The sequence below is a fragment of the Notothenia rossii genome (genome assembly GCF_949606895.1).
Source record: "Notothenia rossii genome assembly, chromosome: 9".
Classification (NCBI taxonomy): Eukaryota; Metazoa; Chordata; class Actinopteri; order Perciformes; family Nototheniidae; genus Notothenia; species Notothenia rossii.
In genome coordinates this window covers 24,523,830-24,539,574 of record NC_136907.1, presented here as the reverse complement: position 1 = coordinate 24,539,574, position 15,745 = coordinate 24,523,830, and the positions used below count along the sequence as shown (strand labels likewise).

Here is a 15,745-nt window from a genome sequence, read left to right as displayed (position 1 = left end):
GAGTTTTTTCTTAAAGGTTATTCACAAAGCCGCTGAGACCTACTCATACTAAGGATAAATCACTAAGAGTGACGCGCCGTTGCTATGGATTACGTCGATTCTCGTGCATGAGTTTAGAAGCGGTCAGTACGGTGATTGGTTGTTCAGAGCAGGCGGTCTCGGTGAAACTCATCCGCAACATCCCACAAACGAGCCCACTAAATCACCGAAAAACAAGGAAATAGCCTAGGCTAGAAATGTATTCCTATCAAATAGTTATGGACAGTGCAGTTAGCAGAATACACGCATGATGACAAGTTTGTGCAGACCACAATAATGACATTGTATATGCACGTTAAAGAGAGAGAGCAAACAATACAAATACGTAAATTGCATTAAATCAAGGAGGCAATTAAAAGCACCCAAACTATTATCCAATGAGCATATTTCCAGCACTTAAACACTTTCAATAACAGCCCATACCGCCGTTCAAGTCCCCCTATCATGATGAATGAAAACAATCTGCGTGTTGATGGAATGTACTTTCTTTCTATTGACGAACACGTCCTCATCTTTTGATGGCGCAATTATTTTTATGTGCGTCCCATCAATAGCACCAACCACACCGGGCATACCTGCAATTGCCATGAAGTTGGCTTTGATCCTGTGTAGTTGTTGATTGTCCAAAGGAAACCGGATAAACTGTTGGATGATATGTGGTCTAGAGAGCGCGTTGGTTTGGTTTATGGCACGGCTGACTGATGGTTGCGATATTCCTAAATCGTAGGCATTGCAAAGTTGCATTTTCCCTGTTGGTAAATATTGTAGTGTTGCCAAACATTTTATTTCCGGACTAATCTGGTTATTCTTGTTAGTCGGGGATGTTATTGCATCCTGCACTAATTCCACAAAAAGTTTGATACCCTCACGATTTATCCTATATCTCTTGATCAATTCACAGTCTTCCATTGTCTCCAAAACATTTCGTCTCACAGCCATTTTCAGATTCTTTGTGAATAGGTCTTACTGAGTTAGGAGTCCTCTCGAGGACTTTTAAGCTCTCCTAAACTTAGGCACTACTTTTAGGCCTAAAATACTTTGTGAATTGCTCTTAGTGAATACAATTAGGAGTCCTAAATTTAAGACTGCTAGCCCATTATGTTTAGGAGTTTCTCCTAAATTCGCCAGTTAGGAGCTACTTTTAGCCCTAAGATCCTTTGTGAATACGGCCCCAGGTCTCTAGTATGGGCTCAGAACAGTCTCATAATACACACATGCACACAGAAGGATTCACACTTGTATTTCATGATCCGCAAAAGGATTCACACTTGTATTTCCGGATCCACACTTGTGTTTTTCAATGCACACACAAATGTGTTCCGTTTCATATAAATGCAAATAAAATCCAAACACAGAAAAAAGTTTTAGATATGTATTTTTGATCATCACATATTTGTTTTCCGTTTAAATCAGCCGTCAGACTCATCAGCTGATCTGATCTCTCTCTCTCTCTCTCGCGTGCGGTTATACTTCACTCGCGTTTATGTCCATATCGATCAGATCCAGCTCTCCTGATCGGCCTTTATAGAGAGCACCGATCAAACTATTAAGAGTGAATATCGGCCGATAATGACCGTTGGGGCTCCCCCCGTTGACAGTTCACTGTCTAGCACTGGCTTTGTAGTGCACTGACCGATTAGGCTAAGCTAACCTGTAGCTGCTCCCTCCACACTCACAACAACTTCATACAGACATAAATAAAGCAGCTGTATTCGCCATACAGGAAACACACATTTAAAACGGTTTTGTGTGCACACAAGCATTCATTAATGGTTCGGAAAGTGGCGCTGTACCTTAATAATATAAAGGCTTGCATTTGCGTGCATTTCCTGTTCGGAAAGTGGCAATGTACTGAGAGTGGAGGAGGTGTCCTGAGATTAGCGCCTGCAGGCAGGCTCCATGGACCTGTCAGCTCCGGACTGCGCAAAATGCGTACATGAAGCACTACGTCATGAACGCAAGAAATCTACCCTGTTGGGGGCGCGCTCATGTGATTGGCTTAGAATTGAGGAGACATCTGATTGGCTATAGATAGAAAAAATTACAAGTACGAATCGGGTGAGCGTCAGGGGAGTCTAAAAAAAAACACACACGAATGCACAGCGATCCATGCAAAGAAAGCAGTTTGTGTTTGCAGGTTCAGAGGTTTTAAACGTTAAACAAATATGTGTGGATCAAAAATACACATTTAAAACTTTTTTCTGTATTTCGATTTTATTTACATGTATATGAAACGGAACACATTTGTGTGTGCATTGAAAAACAAGTGTGGATCCGGAAATACAAGTGCGAATCCTTTTGCGGATCATGAAATACAAGTGTGAATCCTTCTGTGTGCATGTCTGTATTATGAGACTGTTCTGAGCCCATACTCTAGTAATTGTGTGCTCAAAGTGCACCAGATTGAAGCATTTTACTGTAAAATGCTCAAAACAAAATCTTCCCGGGGGGGGCATATCCCCGGACCCCACTAGAAGATGTGACGTCCACCCCCCAATTCAAACATGTTCATACAATACTGAATACATTTGAAGCCATTTTGACGTCTATTACCTATGTCAATAAGTTTCAGTTTTTGCAGTGTATTTGTCTTTTGTAGAGATTTTTCATTTATTCTTTACATATCAAATCTCGCCTAAAATCTCACCTAGGGCAGCAAATTCTCTAGAACCTGTCCTGGTACTAGGCCTCAAGAGCCTTTCTTGTGCTGACACATAGAAACAAATTGGCGGGGCGCACTTCGCACGCACTAAAAAAAAATCCACGCGCTCCGCGCTCACATAATGCTGAGCCCACGTGCCTTAGCACCGCTGCTATGACTCCATCCTACGGGAAACACTGCACACCAATAGCTCAATATGATCATAACACGATTGCTTTCATATCAGAGATCAGATGAGGTGGAGCTGCCTCCAGCAATAGAGGATGAGGCAGAGAGAAGCAGCAGCAGCAGCACAGGGTTGCAGCAGGTATGTTATATGCTGTAGTCAGGTGAAATGTATCAATGAAAGGAAGAAGTGTAGGCTACATGATAAGAATGGAATACAGTTTGAATAAAAGTAATACAGCACAGTGTAACACTGTACTTTATTACTTAATGTACAAATACTTTTAAATTAATCAAATGTGTGTTCATGTCCTTGTTAACACTTCACTTTGTGTAAACTTAGAATAATGTATGTATGTGGAGAAAAAGGGTATTTATATTAGCCTAGGTGTTTGTTTGAGAAAACAGCAGCGAACTGACTTGTCTTTGCCTCTGCGCTGCTCCAGTGTAATGGTGAAGATGGCATGTGAGCGTGAGGAAGCGGCGTTCATGGCGGTGGAACCCACGGTGCGAACTGAGTTGCCAATCTCCAAACAGCCCACCATCTCATGGGCAGAGAACACCTTCCTGTCGGTCAAACCTACGATCTGGAAAAACAGGATATTTTCAATAAATACAAAAGCTGACCCTTTACATTATATTACATTTAAAAAGGAATACAATTCGGTTTGTGTGTCAATCTCCTCTAAGCTTCAAAGCAAAAGTTTATTCTTTCAAAACATGCCAGTAACTCACCTTTATTCCCTCTTTAGGGTCTTCCCTAATGCTGAGGCTAAGTTTGTCTTTAGAAGGACACAGCAAGTCCAGTATGTCTTCATTATAGATCTGCAATCGAAAAGGAAAAGGTCTAAGTAACTTTTCGTTTGAAAACACTGTATAATTTAATAACATTTTCTGCACATGTCCACCGACCTCAAGGTAAGAAACTGACAGGGAGAATTCACAGTCTGCCCTCTTATCTCTTTCCTCAAAGATCCTTTTGATCACCCTCGGTATAACTCCGACTACAGGATCAGTTTCCTGAGCTGAGGTGTATGTTCCTCCCATCGAGAAGGTCTTCCCTGATCCTGTCTGTCCGTAGGCAAGAACGGTGGCATGGTAGCCTACAGGACAATTCATTGAGGAGGCAAAATTATTGAAAAGACAAGAAGAAAAGAAAAAATATATATATTTCATTATAGCTATTTAACATCTTTGCCATTGAATTATATTAATCATTTTCACTTGTGTGCAACCAATGTGTTTCACAGCTAAATCTGGGAGCACAACCTGCACTGTTACCCCCTAGAAAACACTATGTTGAAAACATATAGCTACCTTTGAAAAGCCCACATAATAAGGGGGACACAGACGTGTTGAAAACCTCTTCTTGTTCAGCAGTGGGATCAAACACATAGTCATATGTGAACGCCTTCTCTGTGCCAACAATCACCTGAAAACAAACAACAATTTGGCTAATTATGTAGCTGTAAACGTGGATATGTTGATATAATGGCACAATAAAGAAATACGTTTTTATCTAAATTGTTGTTGAGCACAGACCTGTGGCTCTCCAGGCACAAACGTGAGACAGCCCTGACATCCCTCGTTGATTTCCTTAGGTACCAACGGGCGGCTTCTCAAGGCCACCCGCACTGGAATCCCTTTATCATCCTCATTTGTCATGATGATGCAAGACGATATTCCTTGTAACAAACAAGAACAGGGTATCATAATAAAGCCAAGTAATATAAGACAAGTCAACATGAAATAGCAAGAAGGGACAGAAAACTTTGAAAAACAATGAGGGATGCAACCCAAATCTAACAGTGTTGAAACATACAGTTTCAACACTGGCAGATGTTGAAACAGGCAGATGTTTGGACATAGTGACTGATTCCCATCATCAAGATATAAAGGGATTTTCTTCATCATTTTTAGAAAGGATGAAACATCATGTGCAATCAAACGTATTGCATGACTACTGGAGGAGGATTTAGGGATGAAGTGCTGATAACATCTAAATAAAAAGAACTGGTGTTGACTTTTTATTGCATGATGCCAACAAAACACATCAGAACCTGAAGTTAAAAGTCATTGTTTTTGCTGTGTTAAACCATGACATTACTATATTGATTCACACTGAATTTTGCAAACTTGGCAAGTGCTTGTTGAAAGGTTTAGTTTAAAATGCATAGACAACACACTATTCTTGAAAGTATCATTTGTTGCATTAAAAAAAAAATGGACACCTAGTTGCTTTACAAAATAAAATGGTTGCCTGAAATGTTAAATTTGTATTCTATTGGCTTTTTAATGACCGTTTCAATGTATTTAAAATTGTATTTAGTGTTTATTTTGCACTATGTCATATTACCTTAATGTTTTATTGAAAGCCCTTTGAATAGTCTTGTTGTTGAAATGTGTTATATATAAATAAATGTGTCTGGTCTTGAAAGGAAAGGGAAAACATAACGAAATGCAATGAGCTGTTCAAATTATAAAAGGAAAGTTAGTATCTAGCTCCACAATTATTAAGGTAATGGCTTTATACGTTGTCCACTAACACTTGCATACTTGTTGTCTGTGTAATCTACTCTGTTTCTTCTTGCACTCTTTATTTTTACATTTGTTTTATTTTTGTGTATATATATATATATATACACATATATATATATATATATATATATATATATATATACACACATATATATATCTATATATAGATAATAAGTTGCATTGTTGGATGAGCTTGGGTTAGCAATGCCATGTCTACACTGTAGCTACTGTGCATATGACAATAAAGCATTTGAATATTGAATCAATAAGGAGTTTGCCTTCCAGTGCATCATGTCTCCATGTGTCAGTAAATTCCCCATGTCTGTTGTCATGGTGTCAAGGAGTTGGTCCATTATCCACCCTCTATATATATATTTAACATGGTTGTCAACCTTTCGTTCACACAAATTAAAACCAAACTGTATAAGCATAAGTTATTATGGACATTTACGTCTCAATCGATCTCTTCAGATATATACGCAGAAGGCTTTAACGTTAACTTGCCAAATGTATCGTATTCACAGCGAAACTATCTACCGCCTTTATTGGTAGCAGTCGCTAAAAGGCTATGTATTGGATGGAAAACAAAGTTTCACCCCAGTTGACGGGTTATAATCAAGTTGTCATAATTGTGTTTTTGACTAACGTGACCGTTGGTTAGCTAGAAGAATAACGCTAGCTTGTTGTTAACAATACGTCGAATTTAACATTAACTTACCTTTTCACGTTTCCTCCTGTACGAGAGCTATCACGATAACGGCATTAAATACAGTTAAGTTGTAAATACTGCTTGGAAAACGTATACTTTTTAACGTTACTCGCTGCTGCTTCTTCTTCTTCTTCTTCTTCTTCTTGTTCTTATTATTCTTATTATTATTATTTGCAATGGCGAATCGCTTCCCACTTGCTACGGCTTGAGTTTTGACTACCCGCCACTTTCAAACGTTTCAAACACACGGCTCCACCTCCTCGGTTATGGCTAAAAAGGATCAGTTTAGTGTAAAACTCTCGCGAGAGTTTGCAAGTCACGTGGCTGAATGTTTACGTTTGGCAGGCAGCCTTTCAGTTACGATCGTTAACATCAGTGGGCCACAGCAAATGATCCTGAGAAGCTAAACTATCTATTAATTATGTCAATGACAGGGAGTGTGATTGTTGAAATAGGGTGTTAGCGGTCTTGCTGTTCAAAGAAGAATGACAACACTGTAGATCACCAACACTATGGTTTATTTTTTATTCACAGGCAAGTCAATGTTGTCGCAGTAAAAGTCCCAAGATAGCTCATGGTGCAATAAAATGTTCCCTTTCAGTGTTTTACTATTATCCTGCTGCATTAATGTGTATGTTGTATCATGTTACTGTTGTAGATGTGTTTCCGAGCCGCTCCAACGAGAGTTACAACCATAGACTTGTATATATAAACATATATACACATATATACAACGAGAACGTGACGTCATATTTACACAAGACGGATCCTTTCTAGCCATAACCATAGATATAGCCAGCCAGCAGCCATAACCCTCCTCCTTCTTCTTCTTCTTCTTCTTCTTCTTCTACTGGTTGATTTATGGTAGACTCAACGCAGCTCGGCAGCGTCACACTGACCTCTACAGGATAAAATAAATAAGACACAATGTGTTCTATGCACTCTTAAAGGGCCCATGTCATGCTTTTCCAGTTATTACCCGTCCCCTTATGTGTTATGAAGGTTTTTATGCATGTAAACGGTCTGCAAAGTCAAAAACCCTCAAAGTACACCCTGTAGCGAGTAAAACTCTAACACAGAAAATGCCTGTCAGGGCTGTGGGAAGTAGGGGTGCTGAGGGTGCTGCAGCACCCCCTGATGGAGGACAGGGAATCTGCACGTCCACAAGATTAAATGGAAATATAATACAAATATAATACAAAAAAAAACTAATTTTCGGCCTTGATGTCAGAACATTCATAATTAAGAAAAGAAAACACCCTTTTCACCCCGGTTACATTTTCCATTTGCCCTCAGAGGCTCAGTGAGGTAAAGGACTCTCTAAGTAGTTAACTTTAGTCTAAGTTATCTCAGTGGGTCTCAAACGGTTTGATCACAATTTATGTAAACAAATATTAAGGGAAAAAACAATGAAACAATACAGATTTCAGTTTTCTGAGCCCCTACTCTCCCCATAACTGACGGCAGCAAAAGTCCTACATTATTCAATTAAAATAAAGAAGTAAAAACAATAAGTTTGGCTTGATATTGAGTAAGAAAAAGGTTGATAAACGCTGTGAGAATGGATCTGCGGAGAGCATTTCGGAAAGTGGAAAGTGACGACAGGGACCCTGACATAACGTCAACATAGGCCGAGTTGGGAATGAGAATGTGTTGACCTCACACACCAGGATCCCCTGGCTAACAGGGAGTCCCCATTGACTTGAGCTCCCTGAACGCTGGTAATAGACGAGTTGGGATCGCGGAGAAATGCTCTCCGCAGACCCATTCTCAAAGCGTTATAAACCTTTTTTTTACTCAATGTCAAGCCACACTTATTGTTTTTACTTCGGCTGTGAGCGTTTGTGTGTGCTCAGGATGAGTTTCGCTGTATCGCCGACCGGGAAACCTGTCCGCTCCTCGCTGCAACGAGCCTCGCAACGTCCCGACCAATCAGAGCACACTGGGCTCACAGGGAGGGAGGGGGGGGGGGGGGGGGGGGGGGGGGAGGAGCTCCAACAAGCCGTTTAGGACAGAGAGTGAATACCTGGAGAATACACATACTATACAGAGATGCTGTATGAGAAACCAATGTGATTTTGGAAAATTGCACAATTTAAATCTATTCTAGTAGACCTCAACAATGGAAATATGATCAATAGAAATGGCCATGACATGGGACCTTTAAAATAATGATTGCCTCAATCGTTCACCTTGATCATTTTAAATTTACCCACATAAAGCAAACATTATACTCTAAAAATATTTACTTATTTTCAGTCCTTCTTTGCTGTACTCGAAGTGGGTCTCGTTCGCAGTAATAATAATTCCTAATGATCTTCCATTGTAAATAGGTTATTTTGGTTAATTAAAGAATGCATTCATCTGAAGAAAAATAATCTAATCATGTCTTTGAAATAAAAAAATTCAAAGGGATTCTGTTAATTATGACTATAAAATCAATCAATCAATCAATGTTTATTTATATAGCCCAATATCACAAATGTTACATTTGTCTCAGTGGACTTCACAGTTTGTACAGAATATCAGTATGACAATACGACACCCTCTGTCCTTAGACCCTCACATCGTACAAGGAAAAACTTCCAGAGAAAACCCACAGTTTAAAGGGAAAAATGGGAGAAACCTCAGGGAGAGCAACAGAGGAGGGATCCCTCTCCCAGGACGGACAGACGTGCAATAGATGCCGTGTATAAATTGAAAAGATTTGCAACATAGGTAGTCCAAATGTTTGGAAATGCATGTGTTTATAATAGGAAGATGAATCCACGAGGATATCCATCCAGGACTTATGATCCAGGACCACAGCCACGACTCAAGATCCAGGACTCGCGATCCATGACACAGGACCGCAGGATCATCCATGACTCCGGATCCCGGCGTATATAGACACCAAAAAGAAAGACATTTGGGGAAGCTGGGTTAATCGGAACATGAGAGTACACAGGTATAGACATAGAGAAGGAAGAAGTAAGATGTCCCCTGACAAACTAAGCCTATATCAGCAAAACTAGGGGCTGAATCTAATCAGCCCTAACTATAAGCTTTATCAAAAAGGAAGGTCTTAAGCGCACTCTTAAAAACGGATAGGGTGTCTGCCGCCCGAACACAAACTGGAAGCTGATTCCACAAAAGTGGAGCTTGATAAGAAAAGGCTCTGGCTCCCATTGTACTTTTAGATACTCTAGGAACAACCAACAACCCTGCATTCTTGGAACGCAATGCCCTAGTAGGACAGTAGGGTATAATGAGTTATTTAAGGTAAGATGGCACCTGCCCATTAAGGGCTTTGTAGGCGAGGAAGAAGAATTTTAAATTCTATCCTGTGTTCTATAGGGAGCCAGTGTAAGGCAGCCAGAACAGGAGTAATGTGGTCCCTTTTCCTAACTCTGGTTAGTACACGAGCTGCAGCATTTTGAATCAACTGAAGCGACTTGACTGACTTCTTGGTACACCCTGATAATAAGGAGTTACAATAATCCAGCCTTGAAGTAACAAATGCATGGACTAGTTTCTCTGCATCGTTTTGAGGCAAGATATGCCTGATTTTTGCAATGTTACGTAGATGGAAGTAGGCGGTCCTTGAAATTGATTTTATGGGGGTGTTAAAGGATAAATCTTGATCAAATATAACACCAAGATTCCTTACAGTCTCACTGGAGGCCAAATTAATGCCATCCATAGTTAGTATATCTTTAGATAATTTGTTTCGTAGATTCTTCGGGCCAAGTACAATAACTTCAGTTTTGGTCGTGTTTAACATCAAAAAATGTAAGGTCATCCACGTTTTTAAGTCCTTGAGGCAGTCTTGAATTTTATTTAAATTATTAATTTCATCAGGCTTGATTGATAAATATAGTTGAGTATCATCCGCATAACAATGAAAGTTTACAGAATGATTCCTTATAATATTGCCTAACGGAAGCATATATAGTGTGAACAAAATAGGTCCAAGCACTGAGCTCTGTGGCACTCCATGGCTAACTTTGGTTTGCATGGAAGATTCATCGTTGACACGTACAAACTGAGAGCGTTCAGATAGATAGGACCTAAACCAGCCTAAAGCAGTTCCCTGTATGCCAACTAAGTGCTCTAGTCTTTGCAATAGGATATCATGGTCGATAGTATCAAATGCAGCACTAAGATCGAGCAAGACAAGAATAGAGACAAGTCCCTTGTCTGAGGCTATTAGAATGTCATTTGTGACTTTAACCAGAGCTGTCTCTGTGCTATGATGTGTTCTAAAGCCAGACTGAAAATCTTCAAATAAATCATAGTTTTTTAAGTAATCACACAGCTGCTTTGCGACTGCTTTCTCAATAATTTTTGAGAGGAACGGAAGATTAGAAATAGGTCTATAGTTGGCTAAAACCTCTGGATCGAGGTTGTGCTTTTTAAGAAGCGGTTTTATCACTGCTACTTTGAATGATTGTGGAACATAGCCTGATAATAAAGACATATTCATAATATTTAATAAAACAAATGATTTATTATTATTTTCTTAAATGAATCAGCATTCTTTTTAAAAATTGCAGCTCAGATTATAGCACAACCAGTAACTGATATTTTTAATCTCTCCCTGTCCACTCACACACTGCCAGCTCTGTGGAAGCAAGCTCTGGTATCGCCCCTCTTGAAAGCTGGTGATCCCACTGAGTTAAATAATTATCGTCCTATCTCAAATCTTTCTGTGTTATCAAAGATTCTTGAGTCCCTAGTTTCTACTCAGCTAAAACTTTTTTTAAATTCACACAACATCCTTAACCCTATGCAATCTGGATTCAGATCAAAGCACAGTACTGTGACTGCCAGTCTGAAAGTCTTAGATGATATCAAGGCTGCTTTGGATAACAAATCTGTTTGTGTTGCATTGTTTATTGACCTAGCCAAAGCATTTGATACTGTAGATCACCACATTATGTCTAATGTTATGTTGGTGTCTCGTTTCGGTCATAATGCCATTTGTTGGTTTCAGAGTTATCTAACCGACCGTACTCAATGCGTCAGGTTGGGTAGCACTGTCTCTGACCCTGTCACCTTGGAGAAGGGCGTTCCACAGGGCGTTCCACAGGGCTCTATTTTGGGGCCTTTGCTCTTTTTATTATATGTAAACAATATTTGTAATCAGATGCAATTTTCTACCTATCATATGTATGCTGATGACACTATTGTATATTCATGTGCTCCTTCTCTGGACATGGCCGTTTCCAATTTAAAATCTGATTTTATCACGCTGCAGCATGCACTTCTTGATTCCAAACTGCTTTTGAACAGTAAGAAAACCAAAGCAATGCTTTTTGGTCCCAAGTCAGCGTCCTCTTGCCTCTCCATTGACACCCTTGATGGCGTCTCTGTGGAGTTTGTTGATATCTACAAATATCTTGGCTTTTGGTTGGACAGTAATCTGAACTTCAAACACCATATCGAAGTTCTAACAAAGAAATTGAAATTCAGTCTTGGCTTCCTTTACAGACTTAAATGTTGTTTTTCAACTTCATCCCGTAAAAGGTTGGTCTCTGGCTTATTCCTGTCCCAGCTGGACTACGGTGACACCATTTATAGATTTGCCTGTCCCACTGTCTTGGCCAAACTTGACCCACTCTACCATGCTGCACTGCGTTATATATCAAATGCACCCTATAGGACTCATCATTGCACACTGTATAGCCTAACTGGATGGTCCTCACTCACTATGCGTAGGATGCAGCATTGGTTTTTATTAATGTATAAAGCCATTTTAGGAAATCTTCCACTCTACATATGTGCCAGATTTGCTCCAGTTTGTGACTTTTACAACCTCAGATCCAGTGCCTTGATACGGTTCCAGGTTCCTGCTGTGCGGACTGAGGCTGGAAAAAGGAGTCTCTTTTATTATGGTCCTTGGTCTTGGAATGACCTTCAATCACGCCTCAAACTGACGGCACTTGTTTCTATAGCCTGTTTTAAATTGAAGTTGTCAGAAGTCCTTACCACCAGCTGCTCTTGCAGTAATAAGTAGTGCCTTTCTTACTGTCCTAATGTGCACAATGTAGTAACTGCTTTTTTTCGTCTTTTGTTTTCTTAGTTATGTTCTCTGTATTTTATATGTTTGTGTTATGTGTTATGTGTAACGTTGCTGCCTTCTTGGCCAGGTCAGCATTGTAAATGAGATTTTATCTCAATGCTTTTTATCTGGTTAAATAAAGGTTAAATAAAATAAAATAAAATTCAAATGCTTGTCTCCCTCAATGGGCTGCTCAAATAACAGATAATACAAACATGAAGATTTCATGAAGCCATTGGCCACACTTAAACGGTTGTGAGAGTTATAACATTTCAACGTATTCTTGTATTAATTAAATGAACCAAATTGATAAAATAATAGATTTGTCTTCCTTTGCACAAGACAAATTCACCCACTTACTAAACATTTTTACACTTTTATTGCAAAGTGTGGGCAGGAGGTGAATCACTGTTAGTTGCTGACAATGAAGGCAATAAAATAAAACTTTGAAATTCCTACATGACTAATATTACAAAACAACAAGCATGTATGTGAGGCAGAGTGAAGAGAGCTTGCAGCAAAACCCTGCTTATCAGGCAACAGCACTCACTAGTTGTGTAGACAGACTTGCAACGATAAGAAAAATAAAGCTCAGGAGAGACTTTTTTTCTTGAGAAGTGAGGCAAGAGGGAAGCTGAGTGGATGACATATATTCCTCTTGATGAGATGACTTCCAGCCCTAATGGGGAGTGACGCTCTGTTTTGAATGGAAAAGAAAGGTCATTGCAAAGGGAGCCAAAGGGGAAAACAGCAGAGTCCAGATACATGTACATTGTCGACTGTGTTTAGAAATCGACGGCTATAGGCGGGTAAAATAGTGTCAGAAGTTACAGCATGAACCTGTGTTGCATTTCTGACAAGCATAAGTTTCTATTTAACAAAACGATAATTTTTCGGGTTTTTTTGGCACTGAAATGGACTTCCATCAAAATGCTGTCCTTGCCGAACACTGTTGTAACTATAGGTCCTATGCAATCCATGACCTTTATCAACTTTGTGGCCAACTGGAACTGCAAGAACATGTATGAAACTTATCCTCTCCAACACAGATGTCTGGCTACACCCTGTTAAGTCATTTTGTGAGCAATAAAAGCTCAAACCTTTTACATATCACCAAAATATAGTCACATAACATAAACATGAAGAACTGTTGGCCCATAAGACTGGCCCATTGTGTTCTGCCATACAAAGCCATGCAGGTAAAGTCAGTGATGATACAATGTCTCCCTAAGATTGTTTTTGACAAAAATTCCATCAAAATGACTTATGTTTAAATAAAGAAGCCTGTGCTCTGTGAAGGATGAATATGGGAACAGAAAGACTGGGCTTCAGATGTCAGCTTGGACACATCTCTGTGTCCTTGTTTTGTCATTGTCAATTCTCCTTGATCAAGCTTCAATTCAACATTTAGGTTATTTTTTTTCGAAGGTGTTTTGCTCATTGAATTTCCATCACACAATACAAAACACATTTTAATGAATTACCTGTTGGGGTTGAGTCTAACATCATGTTTCAAAATGTTGTCAAAAGTATTTTGATGCTGGTTGTTGGCTTCTACACGTGCAACTATATTTAACGTTTTGTTTTAAAATATTTTGTTATAAATGATTATGGGAAGTGCCCTTTTTCCCACTTGAGCTCCCGCCCCCCAAAATGTCTGGGCACATCCCTGCCAACATGCATGAATGAGGTTTTGAAGAGGGTACAATATGCTCAGCTGCTCAAGCATTGTGTGCAGTGCACACAAGCTCTATGCACGACTAAGCTAAACGCTCTATTAACTGTAAAAAATGTAACATAAGATAAAGTAATAGCAATCTTAGCTTTATTTCAATCTGCTGAGTGTGCTTACTAGTGAATGTAAGTATTTTGCTGTAGAACCCCATCATTGAAAGCATATTAGCAAGCATTGCTCATAAATGTGCTGATGGGACCAAAGTACTTTGCCGTACTTATGGCGCATTTCCACTACAGCGCGGAGCTCGCTTTAAGCGTGCCGAGCCGTGCGGGGCCCGTTTTTGGTTGCGTTTCCACTTAGCACAGGCTAGCGGGCACTATTTCAACGTTTTTCTGGCTCCATAAAATCGAGGTTCTTTCCGGGCCAACAAACAGGACTGAGTCGGGCTCAGTATGCTAAACTAGAGACAGAATCACTGTCAAGGGGGCTACAACTACAACAAGATGAACATATTTGACCGCGATTTAATTTTAATACACGTTTCAAAATGATGCAGAAGTAACCACATACTGATACCGGTTAGTAAAAACCATGAATTAATGGTTTGACAAGTCTGCAGACGGCGGGTGAAAAACCTTTTTAAAATGCGTGTTTTTCTAAATGGAGATCGGCCGATTTCCCACTACAGAGCCAATCGCGTTCACACCAAGCGGCAAACTCTGGGGCAGAGCCGGGACGCCAATAAGGAAGTGCCACAAACTGTAGATCATCTATTGGCCGATAGGCGGCGACTGCAGAATGGATCAACTTCCATAGACCCCCATGTTAAAATGCCCAACTTCACAGCAGAAATAAACATGTTTCTACCCCTGGATGCAATAAAAATTATTCGGGATATAGTTAGATTCCACCTTAATGATTATTAATTGTTGAGTGAATTGTTTTATAACGCAACCCTTTTATTTATATTAGGTCCTACAGTTTTTGCATAAATGAGGGCGTGGTAACTTTGATGGACAGGTAGGTGCCTCACTGTCAGCTAACAGCGACTTGTCCACTCTGCTAGGCTACAACGTTAGTTGTAGTTACTGTACTTGACCCTTTAGCCGTGTTCGTGGTGATTGTGCCTTTTAGGGAATGTTGTTACAAACATCAGACAATTAAAATGTTGTGCTGTGCGGTTGAATGTACTAACAGGACTTCCAAGAAGTCTACTTGCTTTTTTCATTGAGTAAAATGATAATATTATACTTGTTAGCAGGTGTTTGTGTGCTTGTTAGCTTAGCTTGTTATAGCTTATTAGCCAGCTTATGATTCAGCCTTGGGTAAGACTTTTATAGTCTATGGCTATGACGCCCATAATGCTAAACCGGAGCAAAAGTTAAAAGGGGACCCAATTATCCCCGCCGGAGTCCACTGCCAGGGCTAACGGAGCCGCAGGGAGCTAGCTAGCCCCCTGCGGCTCCGTTAGCTCCGGCGTCCTGGCGGCGGAGTCCGGAGTTATAACTGGAGATCAAGGAATGCAGCGAAACGCAGACTTGGAGGCAGGACCAAACCAAATGTAAATAGAAGGGGGTGTAGAGAGGCTTTGGATAATCAACTTTTGGAAGCAAATAAGTTGAATGAATTGTAAGTTTAGTGAGTACATTATCAATATAACGTTCTATCAGTGTTAATTCTTGTTGAATGATGAAAGGTTATTTAAACATTTTTTCTAAATGTTCTAAAATAGTGTGGGCCCCCGTGGTGAGGCTGTTTGGGCTGGCCAATGGGGTGGCCATGGCCACTCCCCAGCTCCGCCACTATAGAGCATTTGTGTGAAGAAGCAGGAAATAAAAAGGAACTCACCTTGTATAACCGGCAAGAGAGAAAGCCTTTGAGCTCCATACTGTTTCAGAAATAATCCTTGAT

The 15,745-nt window shown here is 39.9% G+C and overlaps 1 protein-coding gene across 3 annotated transcripts in view; it reads right to left on the bottom strand.

The window, feature by feature from the left end:
• The window catches only part of kif4 (kinesin family member 4), a 41,675-nt gene extending 34,711 nt beyond the window's left edge, over positions 1-6,964 (bottom strand). For all 3 annotated transcript variants that reach the window (XM_079649903.1, XM_079649904.1, XM_079649905.1), the window contains exons 1-6: positions 6,123-6,964; positions 4,409-4,551; positions 4,184-4,298; positions 3,779-3,969; positions 3,602-3,691; positions 3,287-3,453 (exon numbers count right to left, since the gene is read on the bottom strand). In XM_079649903.1, the coding sequence (XP_079506029.1) occupies positions 3,287-3,453; positions 3,602-3,691; positions 3,779-3,969; positions 4,184-4,298; positions 4,409-4,531 (686 nt within the window). In that variant the 5' untranslated portion in view covers positions 4,532-4,551; positions 6,123-6,964. The remainder of the gene's footprint in view (positions 1-3,286; positions 3,454-3,601; positions 3,692-3,778; positions 3,970-4,183; positions 4,299-4,408; positions 4,552-6,122) is intronic.
• Positions 6,965-15,745: the final 8,781 nt, after the last annotated feature.